This window comes from Miniopterus natalensis, chromosome 1 (assembly GCF_054644295.1).
Source record: "Miniopterus natalensis isolate mMinNat1 chromosome 1, mMinNat1.hap1, whole genome shotgun sequence".
Taxonomy (NCBI): Eukaryota; Metazoa; Chordata; class Mammalia; order Chiroptera; family Miniopteridae; genus Miniopterus; species Miniopterus natalensis.
This window is the reverse complement of record NC_142081.1, coordinates 66,372,682-66,391,854: the sequence shown is the minus strand read 5'-3', so window position 1 is coordinate 66,391,854 and position 19,173 is coordinate 66,372,682. Positions and strand designations below refer to the sequence as shown.

Here is a 19,173-nt window from a genome sequence, read left to right as displayed (position 1 = left end):
CTAATCCTCTCTCTCTTGCCCAGCTTTCCTTAGCCTTTTCCGCAGTTGTTCACAGAAGGCATCCCACTCAACCCCCGCTTGGGACAAATCAAAGTAGTCTTCCTTCTGCAGCCACCGGCTTAGGCGGTGGTAGCTGTGCAGCTGCCTCCGATCAATAGGTTCCAGAAATAAGAGCAGAAGGCAAGCAGTCCCAGGCTTGGCCACCAAGTTGTGGGTGGCAATCCTTAACTCCAGATTGCACCAGGGACTTCCCAGGGCCTGGCAGCTGAGCACACAGAGGGTGGCTCTGCTGCTTTCCATGCTGGTGGCTGTAGCATTTATCCTGTCCTGTCCAACCCCAAAGTCCCTCTCAGGCAGGCACAGCCTCAGACCCCCACCGTCTGGAAGAGGCTTCTCCAGGGCAGGAACCAGTTCTTGGAGCACCCAGGCTTGGTCTTGCTCACAGTAGGATACAAAGACATCATAGTGGAATTGATTTCTGGGGTGCTGCCCACCCCATTTCCACCACCAAGCGTGACACAGGGTCCGGAGGTGGAGAAGCCAGGGCCATTTAGGACAGCTAAGCAGTGCAAGGAAGGTCAGCAGGAGCACCAGAGTGAAGCTGGTTAGGAAGGCCTGGAACTCAGGATCGTGTGAGCAGTGGTCAGAAAGGAAGGAGAGCAGTGGCGTCTTGGAGCGATCAGAGGCATTGGCCTTGCAGATGGATTTCTCCAGCCCATACACAAAGGTGTTTGGGGCCCGTGTTGCCCAAGGCCCCACCCAAGAGCTTTCACACTGGCAGGTGAAGGTGATATCTGAGAAATAAACATATTGAGGCATCTGGGGGATTAGTTCCTGGAGGCTGCTGTCCAGCCCCAGGGCCCATTCAGAATTGAGCAGCAGCAACCGAAGGAGGCCCAAGCCCCTGAAGCTGGAGACGGAGAGGTTCCCGAAGTTCAGATTGCTCAATGCCAGTACCTGTAACTGAGGCAGCTCCTTCAGTAGCATCTCCAGCTTCACTGATACTGGATTATAGAGGAAATCCAAATCCCCCAGCTCCAGCACTCGCAGCCTGGGCATCCCCAAAAGATGCAGATTTTCTGCACCATTATGATCAGACCAGAAGTGCAAGTGCTCCAGGAGAGGAAGCTGTGGGAAGACTCTCTGATGAGAGAAAATGTAGGGGCTGCAGCCTCGCAGAGTAAGGTGACGCAGGGAAGGGAAAAGGAGTGTGGCGTTGTCCGGATTCAGCAACACATAGGTAGCTTGCAAGGTAAGGTTCTCCAAGAATAAGAAGGGCTCTCCACTGAGGACCCTAAATGTTATTAAAGTCTCTGCCTGTAACTCCAAGCTGAGCAGTGATGAAGGCCAGGGAGGATAGATTTCCAGCATCTTAGAAGAACCCAGCTGCAGATGGCTCAGTTTCTGGGGCCCCTGGAGCTGTCTGCCTGAGATATGCTCTAAATGGGTGCCCAGGAGGTTCAGTGAAGTAAGGTCAGGAAGAGAGGAGAGCCAGCCTGGCATCAGCATCTTAATTTGGTTCCAACTCAGGTCTAGGGTCTTCAGCCACCTCAGTCCTTCCAGGCTCTCACTGGATAAGTTGGAGATGTTGTTACCACTCAGCCAGAGCTCCTGGAGCTGAGGTAGAGAGGAAAAGGCCCTGCAGGGCAGAGTGCAGAGCTCATTGTGGGACAGATCTAGCACTCTCAGATTTGAACTGGCTAGCCCTTCCGGGAGCACCAAGGTCGGGCCCAACTTATTCATTGACAGATTGAGCCTCTGAAGCTGGGGCAGGGCACTCAGGAAACTGGGGGGAAGTAACTGAAGGCCATTGGCATGAAGGCTGAGGTGTTCCAGGGAGCGGCAACTCAGAAGATCCCCATCCTCTAGGTTTCGGATTTGGTTCCTTCCAAGGTCAAGTGTACGAAGTGCAAAGTAAGCTGTCACATTCCCAGGCAGTTTTTCTGCACCTGTCCCTACAAGGTAGAGGGAGTCCAAGTGGAGAAGCCCTGAGCCCAGGAGGTCTAATGCACTTAGTGCGGTGCCATCCAATCTCAGGGAATGGAGCTGGAGGCCATGCAGAGCTCGGCCACCCACCTTGTTCAGCTGCAGATTGGCAGACAGATCCAGCACCTCCAGGAAGGGGGACCATGGGCTGGGGCTGGCTGTGGGAGAGGAGCCAGAGACAAGGTTTGGGAAGAGCCTTTGCAATTCCTGCAGCTCTGTCAGACAACTGTCTCTCAGGGTTAGACGACTAAGGTTGATGGGCAACTGGACGTTCTGGCTATAATTCATGCAGTAGCCTTGGAAGGAAAGGGTGTTGAGGAATCTGAGAGGCTCCAGGGCATCTGGAGAGAGAAACAAACTCAGGCAACAGGGAGCATGCTCAAAGGAAAGGTGCTGCAGCTGGTCCAATCCTTGAAATGCTCCAGATGTAATCCTGACGGCACCCAGCCGCAGCCTCAGAAGCTGTAGTGTGGGTAAGTGTCCAAAGGCATCAGCTGGCAGGATGGGAACTGTTCCCTGGAGGCACAGTGCCTCTGTATCCCGGGGCACTGCTCTTAGGGTCTGAGCCAGGTCTTTAACATTGGAGCATGATGCAAAAAGGTGCAGTCCTGGGGCCAAGGGACAGAATGGGATGTAGTAGGAGATGTTAGGCAATAGGGAGCTGTCTCCTATGGTGCAATTGGGAGCAGTCCATGCCCGGCTCATCAAGACAAGGCTCCTCAAGGCCAGCAGTAAGAGAGGGAGGACAGTGAAGGAGAACAGAGGTCTTTCCATCCTTAGTCTTGCTTCTAGGGAAAGAGGGGAAAGAAGAGGAGTGTCAGATCCTACAAAAGCCAACAATTCCAGGCCTGGGCCTTCTGATACTCACAACACAATATGTATGGGACATTTCTGTGATTACAATATAAAGGAGACATTTGGCCAAGCTGGGGACTCAAGTTGTGAGCACTCAAATGTGCCTCCCCACAGAGAGAAAGCCCGTGGAGACAGAAACAGAGACAGAGCAGCAAGCAGAGCCTGTGGCATGTGAGAGATCTCAGCAGAGAAATTGGTGACACTTCCCAATTTGCCTGCTGGGGATGATCAGCTCAGGTTTCTAATTTCTTTGGAGGGGTGCTGTGAGCTATGCCTGGGCTCCTTCCAAGACCAGGCAGCAAATTTACTTATCACAAAGTAGACTGGAGGGGAAACAAATGGTAAGGATACAAACATGATAAGACCTGAACATACACTCTTATTTGATCCTTAATCGTGTGGTATACGTGGGCCAAATATATCCTTATTTTACTCATGAGGCAATTGAATGTGAAAGAAGTTAAGTGACTTGCCTGAGGTCACAGAAGTGCAAGTGGCAGAGCTGTGACTACAGTCCAGGTATTCTGCCTCCAAGTTGGATGGTCTTTGCAAGCAAAATTCCTCAGGTAGGCTTAAAGAAACATGCTAAGTGAATTCTACTGTTCAGTTTATGTTGAGTTAAGGAGGTGAGACTCAAAAGTTAGTTCAAGTAAGATATAAAGTAGAGAAAGTGAGTGGGAGAATGAAGTAGAAAAAAAAAAAAGCAGTAAAAGGTAAAAACAAAGCTGTGATACTTTGTGTTCAGAACATAGTGCAGAGGGAGGAGGTCCCATTGACCCTTTCTCACTGCCGACATATTCCTTTCCAGTAGTAAGGCCTCCAGTTCCCCAGCATGAAATGAGCAGTAATCATATGTCCACAGTCTAGGTCCCTGAAAATATAGAAAGAGGCAGGAGAGCACACTGGTCCATGGTGAAGGGCGCTGTCCTCCTGGCAGGGTTTGGGATGATTCAGTAATTCATGCCTTTGGACAGAGGAGGAGTTGGACACATCCCCTTGAGTTTGCCATGAGGATAACCTGCCTGGGTGATCCCATAAAGCTGCCTTTCTTCAAGTCCTCTTACTTCAGCTACTGGAGCATCATAGCTGCATGTGCCTCAGACTTCAATGAAAAGTTCAGAGGAGGCCCCAAGGGCCTAGGGAATTCATCATCTGGGTGACTCCACCTTGCAAAACTATCAGTCTCATTATGGATGTCACTCAATACACCACAATGCTGCATCGTTCTATTTCAATGGCTACTCTGGAATTTTCCAGGCTGTTTCTTGAGCCCACACTGCAGTCCCTGACTTGTCTAATAGCACGCTCTGTTACTCTTGGACTAGCCTCTCTATCTTAGTATCTAGGGACGTTTTAGGGTCGGGAATAGATCTCAGCCTAAGGAGACACAATGGCCTTGGGGCAGACATCCTAGGGATGCAGAACCATCCTGGGCTGTGGAGTGGGCCTTTGTCCGTAGGAAATCAGCTTTGATGGAACTACTCGAGGCATCACTTAGATTGTCCACAATGATAGTTCCTTGTTTGGCCGGTTTGGTTGTGACAAACTTTAACCCAAATGTTCCCCTAAAGTTCTGTGTAGCTCCTGCCTAGCTTGAGGCCTCCAGGCTCCCCTGAAAAGGATTTCTAAGTACGGATTCTCTAAGTAGAGATTCCCCACTTTTGCTTTCTTCCTTGCTGATGTCACTACTTGCTTTCCCACCTTGTCCACAAAGCTTACCTGGCACGGGCCCAGCAGTGTGTTTACCCCTGAGCAGAGGAAATGGAGGGCAGTCGCCACAGGTTGAGATTTCTCAGGAAGGATTCTGTCTCATCTTCTCCTTCAGGAAAGGCGTAAAAGCCGTTTCCTCTGTGATTCTGTCTTCCCCAGTGGCTGTGCCCTCTCTCACACGTGGGTGTGACACCCCTGCGAACTTGAAGGTGGGCCCAGCCAGGGCAAAGAGGAGAGAGCTTTGTTAAGCTCTTAACTTCTCCCCAAAACAGCACTGTTTTCCCTCCCTCTCTCTCTCTCCTCTCAACAACTTTTTCTATTTTATGATTTCCTCTTTTTCAGCCTGGTTAGGGATTTCAGTTCTCACTATTGTTATCATATCCTCTTAACACCTGAAAGAACAAATTCCTTCTCCATTTCCCAGGAGCATTTTCTTTCTATCTTGTAACAAGAGTGACCCACTATTCCATCACTTTTACCTCTGTCCTCTCAGTGCTTTCAATAGTCTTAAAATTAAGCTCCTTTGCAGAGGGAAGGTTGAAGAGGTACCTGTCATCTTACCAGAGGGACCTGGACCTTCAGACTGAGGTCAGGAGTGCAGGAGAGAAGAAATAAGGAACAGAAAGGTTGATTTCTATCTAAATGGTTGGGTTTTGTTTTCCAGAGGATGTGAGCCATTGAGAAATTTCTGGAAGTCATGAGATCAGAGCCAGGACTGGGTTTAGTAATTTAGTATGCCCCCAAAAGAAAAGGGTCCCCCACATTCCAATTCCTATCGTGCTTGACTTGACTGAAACTCTTTTTGGATATGTAGATTTTTTTTGCCTTTGTTTTTGGAGTAACAATCACATAAGCTTGATTATGGCAACATTAAAATATTTCTCTTATCACTTGTCCCAAGCATTCACTTTTTTTTTTTTTTTAATATCTTTATTGCTTTCAGAGAGAGGAGAGGGAGAGAGAGAGATGGAAACATCAATGATGAGAGAGTCACTGATCGAGCCCACAACCCTGGCATGTGCCCTGACCGGGAACCGAACCGCGATCGCCTGGATCCCAGGTCGACACTCATCGGCTGAGCCACACCCGGCTGGGCAGCATTTGCTTTTTAAAAGTGTCACATGAGTTGCTTTTGTTTGTTGAGGATTGGAGAAACAAACTGATGTTTATTTTTTCATACATTCATGAGTTTTGACTGAAATCTTAGGCTCTCTAGGGCCTCACTGTATTGTCCTTATTAACATTTCTGTCTTTCAAAACTTTTCTGTCTACCAAATCTGTCTCTCTTTTGGTTTATTTGGATATGAAGATTTGTTTCAATATCAACATCCTAAAGAGGTAGCACTGAGAAAAGAGGCTCTTTCTAAAATGTCATCATTATATTTATTTCCTTATTTTATAGCTAATACATGTGTGTCATAGTATGTTAGCTGCATACTTACTCTCTGTTTTATTATTTTCTGACTAATACAACCTCAGTTCTATTCTGGTAACAACGTGCCCAGCTTGAAAAATGAAGTGGCACAGCCTCCGGTGCATGGAGGGGCCATGTGACATACTTCTGTTCCATCGAAAGCTTTTGCTGTCAGAAGCTTCAGTTGCCATCTTCAGATAATAAGGTGATTTTGAGAATGACAATATGTACTAAGAATGGTTTATCAAAAGGCCAGGAGAACCTGAGTCCCTGATGGCACCTTAGAATTGCTTATCTCTGGATTGCCTGTCTCTACGAGTTTACATGGGAGAAAAACACTAAATATTTTTCATTAGCTGCTGTTACTTGGGTTTCTATGATAGGGAGCTACATCTAAGTCCAGTGTCTAATGTACATGACATTTCTGGGTTCCTGGATAGATCTTGAGTTTCCTTTTTGTTTTCATCACTCAAGTGGGTAAAATGTGGATTAACTGAATTATTTAATACAAAATACTATTCATTCTTTCAAGTCTGGATTCTTTTCTCCTTTTACGGTAGAGGGATGATCATTTTTTAAAAAAAGTGGCTCTGTTTTTAAGATGATTTAGAGTATATCTCTTGATAGATAAATGGCTTACATTCTTTAAAAGAGATGCACATTTGAAATAGGTTGTTAAAAAGAAACAAAAGTAAATAAAAGATAGGTGTTCAAAGCATAATAATTCAAACTCTCTTTTAGTGAAAATTTGTTCTTGTACTAGTGGCAAGCTGGGGGCTAGGGGGAGAGATGGAAACATCTAGATAGAAGGTCCCTGGGGAAACTTTTCCTGTTCGTAAGGATTCATTAGAGATTCATTTTATCTCATGATATGTCTCCCTATTTCCTCTCTTTTTCTGTCCCGAGCATCTAGAACAAAACCTGTAAAGCCAGAGTTTGCTGCCAAGAACCGCTCTTTCCTTTAGAGAAAGAGCTGATTCTGAGTGAAATAAAAGCAGTAGGGAGCCAAGTTTACTCCTTTCCACAAAGTGACCACCATGGAAAAGTCTTTTGAGAAGCTATGGAAAGGTGTGTGCTATAAAGCTTACCAAAGACAGTAGCATTATTTTTTCCTAATGCATAAAGTAGAGGGAAAGCTTAGGTAAGTAATATGTCTAAAAGTATTGCTCTAAATGATATATCCTTTCTAAACATTAAGTGATTTTTTTGTTTTGTTAATCTTCACCCAAAGGTATTTTTTTCCATTGATTTTAGAGAGAGTGGGAAGGAGGGAGGGAAGGGGAGAGGGGGTAGAGAAACATGGATGTGAGAGAGACCCATCAATTGGTTGCCTCCAGAACACACCCCGACTAGGGCAGGGATTGAACCTGTAACCCAGGTACCTACGCTTGACTAGGAATTGAACCAGAGACCCTTCTGAGTATGGTCTGATGCTCTAACCACTGAGCAACACTGGTCAGAGCTAAACATTAAGTTTTAAACTCCCCATCCTTTGTGCAATAGATGAAGTATACATGTTTATCATGAAAAAGTGATAAAAACGGAAAAAAGAATCTAAATTACTCATAATACCATCACTCAATATTTAAGTAAGCTTATACGATAATAGTGTTTTATGATATGCCTTTTTCACTCAGTGACATATTTTACCTATTAAATATTTTTCATATAAACCTTCATGTAATTTGTGCAGTTATTGTCTTAAAAAACCCAAAAGTGTATCTGTTACCTGCATTTCTCTTCTATAATATTCGTGTCTGAGATTAATTCAGCTTTTTGGCTTGCCTTGCCATGTAGTTCTGAAAGTAGCTGCACAGGACATGCATGGTTTCCAGGAGAGAAGTTGTGGCACAGCAGAATTCTTAGTGACATTGAAGTCAGCAGAACTGGTTCCTTGTTTATGTGACACTGGACAACTTAGTTGGTTTCTTTGGGTTTCATCTATGAAATAAGTATGAGAAAATCTTCCCTAATTATGTCACAGAATTTGTGAGGATGAACTGAGAGATTGTCAAAATCTTTTGTAAATGATATTCTCACAAAAGAAAGATGTTTATAATATTAACGGAAATCAATTTGCATACACTTTATGTATAAGATCTTATTCTGATTAACCTCACTTATTCATCACAGTGGCAAAAGTATTGTCATTAGCTCTATTTTATAGATTTAAAAATCAAGAAAGGACAAGTAATTTGCATAAGCTCACACAGTTAGTAATAGTACTTAAGTCTGAGACCGGCCTATCTGATTCCAGGGTGTTGGCCCTTCTGCTCTGTGGTAATAGAAGAGTATGGGCCCTGTAGTTTGCCTGCCTGGGATCAAATGCCAGCTCCAAATAAGTAGGTTACTCTTTGTGCCTGTTTCATCCTTAGATACAATAATTCTGACTGAAATTGTTGGGTTGTCATGAGTAATGCATAAAGTAACATATGCATAAAGACTTAGAATGGTGCCTGGCACAAAACAAGCAGCTCACAATGTTAATTATTATTCCTCTCAATGTTGTCATTGTTGCAGTGGTGAATTTGCACATTTAACCTTGCTAAACTAATAAATTCAACTTCTCAGTTTCTTGTAACATTGTTTTCCCATGTGCCCCATGCCCTTATTTTTCCTGAAATCTTGAACATAAATAATGTTTGTTTGATAAATAAATATTGCTTTGTGAGGGAGTTAGTTGCAATTGAGGGAGATTCAATGTTTGGTCAGCTTAACTAGGGTTTGAAGGCAGCTAATAAACACCATGACTCATATTTGAAAGTAAAAAATACTTTCCATTTTCATTTCCTCTGAGGAAACCATTAACCAGTACAATTATTTTAAAATATCGCCTTGCTGTGCCCTTTTGAAAGCTTAAGTGCTCAGAACCAAAAGAGGAACACTATTTTCTTACAGCCATTCCTAATGCTCTCTCTCTCTCTTTGGGATGCATTTGGCTTTGAAAAACTATCATATATAAGTTGTAGTGGTATGTCAAATAATTTAGGAAAGGGTTGTGAACCAATCCTAGTGTTTGGGCTTGTAAAAAGAGGGCCTGCACAAACATACTAACTTAACAACCCAAGGCAGGGAGTGCTGACATTATGGTGGAAATAATTCCGGCTGTGACTACCTATTCTTCAGCCCTTTGCTTAAGTGATTTCAGGAAACTTAAAAGTCATGTATGTGGAGTTAGAAAACATCCTCACCAGTCTCGCTAACTGAGAGATAGATATATGGCAGGACCCTGATAAAATTCACTAAGGAGCTGACACCTTCTCACATCAAAGCCTTTAAAAGCCAGAAAAGGCAAGGGTGTGGTTTCTCCCCAGCAGGGTGCACCCCGCCTACGCTGGATTTTTAGCCCCCTGAGATCTTATCAAACTTCCAACCGACAGAGCTGAAAGATGATAAATTTCTTTGTTTAAGCCACCAACTTGTAATTTGTTGCATTACCGTGGCAACAGAAAAGTAATCGTTACCTAAAATGCAACAAAAAAGTAATCGTTATCTTTGGCTTCGCTCATTGCCCTTGCAAAGCTATTTGTGGGCTTCTCCGAGACCGAGGAGCAGCATGCCTTCCTCCAGAGGACTGGGGTCTGCCACTGTCGGGCACCCGAGGACACTGTTTGCTAGGGACATCCTTAAGCAGGGCCAAGCCTGAGATTCCCACTATGTACAGCAAGGCTGCCGCATTTATGAGGGATTCCCTGTAGCCCTAACTTCTCGAGGATTCTTTCCTTTCCTTTCTCACCCACCCCCGCCCCATACTCACTGGCAAGGCAACCTTCCCTGCAGCTCACCAGGACTGGGGTGGAGAACACACTTAGTCCTATTTTCCACTTGTCCCGAAGATGAAGCTCTTCGTACCTCAGCTTCGGGTGCAGCGTGTCTCCTACAAGGCTCGCCGCCTGGATGGAGACCCTGGGCACGAACTTGGGTCTTCCTTGCAAAGCCTCTGAAATGGAATTTGCTGTGGTTGAGAATGCGCTCGGGGCAAACGAGGCCTGACGCTGCAGTGGCTTGCTCAGCTCTCTGATTCCGAATTACCCGGATTCTCCAACATTGTTATTCCCCTCTCCCTGTTAGCTTCCTGGTGCACTTCATTCGTCTTTTTTTCTGTTGGTAGTAGGTCTAAACAATTTATTTTTTCATTTCTAGTAATTAAGGCAACTCCTGTCATTTCTACTTCTAAAAAAAAATCTTAGTTTGCCAATTTCTCTTCACTTCTATTGTTTTCTCATTAATCCATTGCCTAAAAATGTCTAATCTCTTTAAAATATCTAGTCTATCCATTTATGCCTATTTCCTTTGCTAGATCCCTCGAGTAAGCTATTACTGGTTCTCCATTTTTTTGGAAGGCAGCCAGTTACCTGCTTTCCTGTTTTTCCCTATCTGATTTTTCCAGGGATATTATAAAATATATTTATGAAATAATTTCTGTTTTCTTTTAAAAATCCTTTTAACTTTTTCAAACTCTTCTTAGAATAAAGGACAAACTCTCACTATGACTGCAGGTTCTGACTTCCGGCCACATTTTCAAACTCACCCTCCCTCTTGTTCACTGTATTTCAATCACATGCTATCTAAAGTTGGTCCCCCTCAGTTGCCTCCTATCAAATTCATTCATAGCTGTTATCAAAATCTGTAATTATTTTGTGCACTGCCTGTCTTCCATACTAGAATGCTTACTCAGTGAGATCCTGCTGATGACAATAAATTTATAAATATTAATATAATTGGATATTACATATCAATAAATATTATAAAAAACTTAGCAACTAGACAAAAAAGATGAGAATGCCCTGTTAAAGGATGATATGAGAAGCCCACCTAAAGACAAGGTTAAGATCTTCTTGTTTGGAAAATATGCACTGGATCCAAGAGCAGCCCTTGGATCTAGAAACATCACGAAAAGTGTGTCTTTAAGATACTTTGTGTCTCCTTGACTGGCCTGATCCTAGAGGGTCTATAAATAATCAGAAAAGACAGATGAGGTTGATTTTTAGATTGCTCATGTGTCAGAGATTGTTGGCCACTTATCTGTCTAAAATGTCTTCATCTTTCAAAAGTTAGAAACAGAAAGATCTGTATCTATAATCAAGAGCAATTGCTACTTGGAGACTGGTAAGGCCTGATTATCCTGGGCTGTGTATATTTTAGACAAGAGTCTGAAAGATCTGCCCTATTTCAGTCTTGTCGCCAGGGCAAATCTCTGGCTGCCATCAGCCTCTCTCCGATTAGAGACAGGGATCCTGTCCGTGTGCCCAATGTTTGCAAAGTGTCAACATCACTGTAGAGCAGTGAGTGGACTTGCAGGTGTCTCTTCTCTTACACTGAGGCTCCAAATTCGGGAGTGAATGGCAAATAGAAGGGGGCAGAGCCATCTAGTCTGTACATATTATGTCTGAACAATGGGTAAAAATCCACTTTTAAAAATTAAATAAGTATGCACTCCCAGGAAAGGGCCTCCCTGCATTGTTCAATTTTTATTATTTTCTTTTTCTTTGTGTTCATATTTGTTTTCACCTATGGCTGAATTTGTAAACTGAAGCTGAGAGTTCTCTGTGTCTGTAAATCATAAAATGTTATCCTCCTTGTATGAGAAAAACTCATAAATTAGATTATAAAGCTTCTTTAATTTAATGGAGCTCCAGTTCCAATTGGTTACAGAGAATAATAAATGTTTTCATAAATTTAAATTAAGGGAAATTATTTTTCCAGAGAAAAAAGGAATTGAATATCTAGTAATTTAAATGTTAGCTTATTAAGTAAAAAAAACAAACAAAAACCCCACCAAAAACCTTGTAACTGAAACTGCTAGCTCAGAAGCATTTGTATGTAATAATCCAAGTTCAGGTACTCATAATGAACTTTTGGACAAATCACATTGGTTTGGTCATTTTGGTTTAGAAAGAGCTGCATCTTTTTCTCTATCCTTTTAGAGCAGGTTGGAATGGGACAAACATGGATTTTATCTTTTGTGATATTTTGCTTTGATTTCACATAGAAAAACTGGTTAATCTGAATTTAATAAACTTCTTCTACTGATCAGATGAGCTAGCATTACTTCTGCATATCTGACATTATTAAAAATGTAAAATTCTGTGTTCAGCTAAGCTGAATTTTATTTCTGATAAATGTTTTTGTTATTAACAATAATTGTGTTGATCTGTAATGTTATCTGATACATGCTTTCAAATATCCTTTGTTAACTTTAAGAAGTTGGACTAATACTAAAATGATAATTAATAAAAAACTCTTTAGATACCTAGACAATTTTTAATAAGCTAGAATGCAAAAACATTGATTATCAGGCATAGTTTAAATTTGCCTCCTGTTTTTGTCTATTATAGAATAGCTAACAGATAACAGTTTGATAGGGTGATTAGCTACCTTTAGAGCATGTTAAAGCACATATTTATTTTGGTCTCTTTACAAAACGTAAGCGGGGATGTGTGTGACTATAGGCATTCATAAAATGTGTGCTCATTGCTCATCTACTGAGATGCTTGTATGTGACAGAAATTCTCAAGTATCAATTCCTATTTTCTTCTATGCTGGAGAGGAAATAAAAGTTAGCTTCTGTGTTTGTTTGAGCTGCTGTAACGAAGATACCATAGGTGGGGTAGCATACAAACAACAGACATTACTTTCTAGAGTTCTGGAGGCTGGTAAGTCCAAGATCAAGGTGCCCACAGATGGGTGTCTTGTGAAAACTTGCTTCCTGGTTTATGGATGTTTCTTCGCATGGATGAAGGGGTGGGGGAGCTCTTTGGGGTCCCTTCTAATGACAGCACTATTCCCATTTCTAAGGGATCCACCCTGTGACCTAATCACCTCCTAAAGCCTTCACTTCCAAATGCCATCACACCAGGGGTTAGGTTTCAATATATGAATTTTGAAGAAACACAAGCATTCAATCTATAGCAATTACTTTGGTTAAAAGTTATAATTAATATGAGTGGTTGAAACTCTACTAAGTACATCAGTGGCAAGGAAATACAAATGTTTATGCAAAATAATGAATATGTTTTTGTTTTATGTTTATGTTTTAAGAGCAAAGAAGAGTCATTTGTCTCAAAGTATAAGTGTCTGGTTGTGCCAGGATGTGAAATAAAATGATAAAAGATAAAAGTTGAGATGAAAGAGAAAATTATAGAAGTCTTAAGGAAATTAAATTTTATTTACCTTAAAGTACCTACAAATAATTTTATCTTAGAACAAATTTTATCTTGGGTTAATTTTCTAGCTCTGTTCACTGGAAACTTAATGATGGTAGAATGCCAACTATTTATTCTACTAGGAAATATTTCTTAGGTAAAAATGAGTTAATTGGTAAATTTTTGTCTAGTGATAAGTCAAAGATTTGGGCTTTCCTGAGAGCAAGGACTCCAGTGACTGAACATGTCTCTTTCAGGGATCTTGGAAGCTAATCTGAGTTGTGACAGGAATTGACTCCTATGGGGTCTGATCTTTTAAGCCAAGGTGAATCCTACACACTCACCTGTGTATATCTTATCTTTTTCCCTCTGAGCTGTCACTTTGCAGAAAAAAAGGAAAAGTCCACAACTGGGCTCCCATGACAATTCCTTCTGCAAAAGACAACTGTCTGATACTATTCCGCTGCTTTGCTGTACTTCCTGTCTTTATCCTAAGTGAAATCCAAGTATAAATGTGACCTTTTACTGTAATGCTAATATTGTCTAACAAGTTCACTTAAGGGTCATCTAAGTCTAGGGGATGTAATTTTGCTTAATTTAGTACTTATTTATGGGACCTTGGACATTAATTACATAGTTAGATGTAGTAGAAAACTGCTAAATTGTGTTAATTTTCTTTTTAGTATGGCAGAAAAGATAATCCCAAAGGTTAAGGTTGTATTACACTTTAGGACATTAACTGATTTATATATAACTTAGAAATTTTACTTCAGTGTTCTTTTTTAATACTCTGATCATATAAAGTCACACAAGCCTTTTGAAATTGACTTTCCTATCTTACCATCCCTCATTAAAGAGTTAAATGCAGTTTTTAAAAAAAATATATGTTTTTAGTGATTTGTTTTTCTTTTTAGAGGGAGAGGGAGGGAGAGAGAAAGAGAGAAATATCAATGTGAGAGAGAAACATGGACAGGGAATGGAACTGGCGACCTTTCAGTGCACAGGATGACACTCACCCAATTGAGCCACACTGGCCCAGGCTAAAGTGCAGTTTTGACATGTATTCATCATCTATTTGTTTGAGAATTATGTTTTATAACATTTAAGAAGTATATTTCGACAGCAGCAATTTATAAAAATATTCAATTACTAATGACAAGAGCAGTGTTTTCTGTTTAGGATCCATTCACAGGCACCAATTAGATAAGCTGCTGAGGTGTCACCAGGAGGCTCAGGTGTTGTATTAAGACTCTATAACACCTTCTACAGCTTCCAGGGATAACTTGGTATTTATCATCCAGCCTAGCCCTCTCCAGGATGCATGCTTGAAACAGAAACCAGTAAGAATTGTTTTACTGATGTACAGACTGACATGTGGAAAATTGGTAGCATACATAGTGTCAAATTAATCAATCCAAGGCAGGTAGAAGGGGCGGGTTGTGTTATGCAACAGGTCTGGCTGTTTCAGAGCCTGCAGGGCCTAAGGTCAGCTTTCTAGTAAGAATTGAGATTCAGACAATTCCAACAACAGCAACCTTGGGAATCCCAGGGCTCATTAAGTTGAGCAGTGGCCTAAGGACTATAAAAGCCTCACACAGCCAGAGCCCTAGGGATAAGAGATCTTTCCAATCTGTACAACCAGCCCTCAATTAGGGCCTGACTTATAAGAAAGCAGTCAGGCACAGACTTGGCAACTGATGGGCATCTGGGAACTTCTCATTTTGCTGGCCTGAAACCATGGAGAAGGGGCTGAGGGATGAATAATAGGGGAACATATCCCTTCCTTAAACCCACATAGCTCCTGACATGCAATGATGTAAGTTTCTTAGATATATTTATTCAAAGATCCACTCTTGTTCCTCTTTCTGCTTCTGAAACTACTTTTATACCCCCTGTGGTCTGTATTTTTTTTCTGTATACACTCTGACATTCATCATTTTTAAATTTAAGAAATCATCAGAGTTTTCTTGTCCTAGGTTTATACTCTCCGAAGCATTCACAGAACAGTGAAATTCCTATAGCAGCAGGGAATCCTAGTACTGGTGGTACTTTCGAAGGTGGTTACAAGGTTTGGATATGATAGCATCAACTTTATATAACAGAAGGCGCTGGATTCATGAAATATTGTCTTAAGACTACCTAATTCTACAACAGTCCTTCTTAGATCTTATTTTCCATTTCTTAAATTATTTCGGTTCCTTTTTGTTAAGTCTTCACTTCCCCCACATGCAATTAAAAATGCAATAATTCAGGCACAGCCAAAAATGTTTAGAGCAGGAGGATTACGCCCTTCTCAATGGGGAGTACCAGGGTGAGTACCGTCTCCAGTGAATGATGTCTATTTCTTGGTGTTTCAGAAGAAATTAGAAAACACATCAGGTACCTTCAAAAGGAGTTCACAGGGCACTTAAAGTGACTGCTTACCATCATTGTTTCGAAGTTTCTTTTTCTGAGAATGTTTTTAGTTCAAAACAGGCAAAAATAAACAGGCAAACTAGCAAAATATGCTCTATTTGAAGAAAACCCTAACAACTTCCGTGAGGAAAACTTCACTCCCATTCTTACTATATTCTGCAGAGATCTCTCTGGTTCCCTGCTTGTAAACACTAGAGAATAGCTGCTCAGCCACCCACAAAGAGTCCTTGGTTGGGTAAAGAGCTTGACTTTGTTTTCCCCCCTTCATGCTGCATGTGGGTCTTTCATTTTCTTGCTCTGTAAGCAGGTGAAGAGGACAGTCACATACGTGGTGTGAGAGAGAAATCCAGAAGTTCCTTGGGCCCCCAAATCTCCCTTCTGCTTGCTTATCTTGAAATAATGTATACAGAGAAATTTCTTGGTGCTAAGAATTTTTCTTTTTGAAATTCATGTACTTTTCTGCATTGTCTATGTAAATCCTTGACACCTAGTTTGAATAACTATCAGATAACTTTCTCTGACTGATGTGAGAGAACCAAGTGCAACATTGAATAGGTAACTGGGACAGAGGGCAGAAAAATACAAATTTTGTCTCAATATTTTGTCTGGAGCTAGTTCTGTATCAAAAACATCCTAATCTGGACAGACAGCATCTGCTAGTTCTTAAGCACTTCAATGGAAAAAATGTACCCAAGTGTTTCCCAAGTTTTCATTTGAAATTCAAGATATTCCCACCCCATGTTGGGGGTGAATGCAGGTGTGGGGCAGGAGTAATGGGTAAGCAATACCTTAGTGTGTTCTTTATTTCTCTTAAGTGGACTTATGGGGGTTGAAAAGTCCAAAAGCAGTGCCATTCTCATTTCCCTTACCGTCCTTTCCTACACCAGGGGTCATAGTGCCCCTCTTTTGCACATGCCTCAATGATATGGATCACCGCCCTTGGTCTCTTATTTTGGTAATTAGTGTGTTCCAGCAACTGTCCTACTCATCCTAAGTTAGATGCTTCCCTAAACTTTAAAGGCAAAGATTTCATTTTTTCTTATGCAATCTCTACCAGCTTCCTAACTTTTTCACCCGGGATAATAAATAAAGACAAAGTGAGCTTCTTTTGGATCCTTCCTAAATAATTTGTTTTGTAATATGCTCATTTATAATAACTACTAAACTTTGTACAATATAGCGATTCACAGCACAAAGTATTTTTCCTTCAGTTTGACAATTTATTATGCAGCAAGCGCTGTGGCATGAGTACAAAGACAAATAAATAGTTCCTCATTTTGAGGGACCTAGTCATTTTTTGGGTAAGTGTGTGTTGCTCAAAGGCAGACTACATTTGATTCTCCAAGCAACTTTGGGAGACATTATTCCTGTATTAGACTGAGTAATCAAAGAATAAAACTTGGGCTTAATACCTTGCCTGAGGTCACTCCGTTGGTGAGTCAGAGGAGGGCATTGGATCCAGATACTTCATCCCAGAACTTCTGTCCTTAAAGAATATAATTCTGTTTATTAAAAAAAGAGAGAGATGATTTTCATGCTTTCTTCACCTCATGCGCAGGCCATTGTCTCCCTTCCTAGTTTGTTGTAAATGCAACTGAAAAGCATCACAGGAATAAAGGGTTGGAAGAGAGGCAAAGTGGTCCTTGTTCTGTTTATACAGAAATGTACATTTCCTACCTCACAGGACTTGCTTAAGTTTTTGTAGTCTTGGAAATATGATTTACAAGCACCAGAATCAAAATCCAATGCTTTTTCCCCTTTTGTCTAACTTAAATCTCTCTTGTTCCAATTTAATTCTTCTAGGTCACTTGGTATTCTTGACTTAATGAAAAAAAACAATTCAAAGGTGACAGAATTTGTTCTTCTGGGCCTATCATCCTCATGGGAGCTACAGCTGTTTCTCTTCTTAATATTTTTGTTGTTTTATGTGGCTACTGTCCTGGGAAACCTCTTGATAGTGGTAACAGTGCGAGCTGACGCTCACCTACACCAATCTCCTATGTACTATTTTTTGGGCTATCTGTCCTTCATTGACCTATGCCTGAGCTGTGTGACTGTGCCCAAGATGTTAGGAGATTTCCTACATCAGGGCAAGGCCATCTCTTTTTCCGGATGCCTGGCTCAGATCTACTTCCTGCACTTTCTAGGAGCCACTGAGATGTTTCTGCTGACAGCCATGGCCTATGATAGGTATGTTGCCATATGCAATCCTTTGCACTACCTCACAGTCATGAACCGCCAGCTGTGCTTCCAGCTGGTTTTTGCCTGCTGGTGTGGGGGTTTCATCCACTCTATCACACAGGTCACACTGGTCATCCAGCTGCCCTTCTGTGGCCCCAATGAACTGGACAACTTCTACTGTGATGTCCCGCAGGTCATCAAGCTAGCCTGCGTGGACACATACGTGGTAGAGGTTCTGATGGTCTCAAACAGTGGTCTGCTGTCTCTTGTCTGCTTCTTGGTCTTGCTCTTCTCTTACATTGTCATCCTCATCACCCTGAGAACCCGCTTCCGCCAGGGCCAGGGCCAGGGCCAGGGCCAGCGCAAGGCCCTCTCTACCTGTGCTTCCCACTTGACAGTAGTCAGCCTGATCTTCATGCCATGTGTATTCATCTACCTGAAGCCGTTCTGCAGCTTCTCTGTGGACAAGGTGTTCTCCGTCTTTTACACAGTGATCACACCTATGCTGAACCCCATCATCTACACACTCAGAAACGCTGATATGAAGACAGCCATGAAGAAGCTGAGCAAAAGGCATGTGGCATCCTGCTGCTATGTTGAAGGATGAGCAGGAAGAGGTGATTTAGAAACAATACTCTCAGGACACTCTTAACTCATCCTGCACCTGACTACATGCATGAAAATCAATTTGGTGACTTCGGTAGAAAGCAGAAACCAGCATAAAAATTATTGCTCTTGATTATTGCATTGCTCTTGGTTATGTTGGGAGGATAGGTGACTGTCTCAGGTGTTAAATGTTAAGCAGGGACTAGAGGAGTGCGAACTACCCCACAAATAACAATAGTAACCTATCGAGTCAAAAGGGAGCCTTGAAAGATCAACTCTTCTATCCTTTGTCTATTAGTAGTCTTTCTTTATTTAATTCACTTTATTTTTAAACTCTATTCAAATGAAAGAAGATATCACATCTCTTTTTTTGTCCTGTTCCTCCCTGGTTTAAGAATTCCCAGTGTCAGGAAGTTCCTTCTGATGTGTCATCAGAGTCTTTTCAGAAGCAGTGACTTCCTTTAGTCCTGTCTCTAAAGAAGCCTGAAAACATCACTAATCTCCCTGTATAGTACTGTTCACCCAGGAATTGTGCCAAATTTTAGAAATGCAGCTGAACAACTCACAAAGTTTATGCGTGAAGGAAAGGGAGTCTGGGAGTATTGGGTGATGTTGGCTTTTTAGTATTCTGCTTTACAGGCTGCCCTAGAAGACAGCCATTTCACCTCAAGGTTTTCTTTGAATGGAATTATAGTGAGCGAAAGTTGATAAGCTGGCTCTTCAACTGAATAGAATGTTTAAGAGCTACAAACTCAAAAAAAAAAAGAAAGAAAGAAATGAGCTGTGACCTGGTCCCTACCCTTGAGGTTCTCATAGTTGTTAACTCTGAGCTGCAAAAGTGCTTTGAGGAGTAGATAATAT

General features: G+C 41.8%; 2 protein-coding genes across 2 annotated transcripts; one reads left to right on the top strand and one right to left on the bottom strand.

Annotated features, from left to right (window-relative positions):
• LOC107527034 (toll-like receptor 11) lies at positions 1-2,760 on the bottom strand. Its single transcript, XM_016199650.2, has one exon. It carries the CDS (start codon positions 2,758-2,760, stop codon positions 1-3), a length of 2,760 nt encoding a protein of 919 aa, XP_016055136.2.
• Positions 2,761-17,308: 14,548 nt separating this feature from the next.
• OR4K14 (olfactory receptor family 4 subfamily K member 14) lies at positions 17,309-18,313 on the top strand. The gene has a single exon (XM_016199624.2). It carries the CDS (start codon positions 17,351-17,353, stop codon positions 18,311-18,313), a length of 963 nt encoding a protein of 320 aa, XP_016055110.2. The 5' UTR covers positions 17,309-17,350.
• The last annotated feature ends 860 nt before the right edge of the window (positions 18,314-19,173 follow it).

What these genes read in the sequence shown, in the direction of transcription:
- LOC107527034 (XM_016199650.2), bottom strand. Translation starts at nt 2,760, where the DNA reads ATGGAAAGACCTCTGTTCTCCTTCACTGTCCTCCCTCTCTTACTGCTG.
- OR4K14 (XM_016199624.2), top strand. Translation starts at nt 17,351, where the DNA reads ATGAAAAAAAACAATTCAAAGGTGACAGAATTTGTTCTTCTGGGCCTA.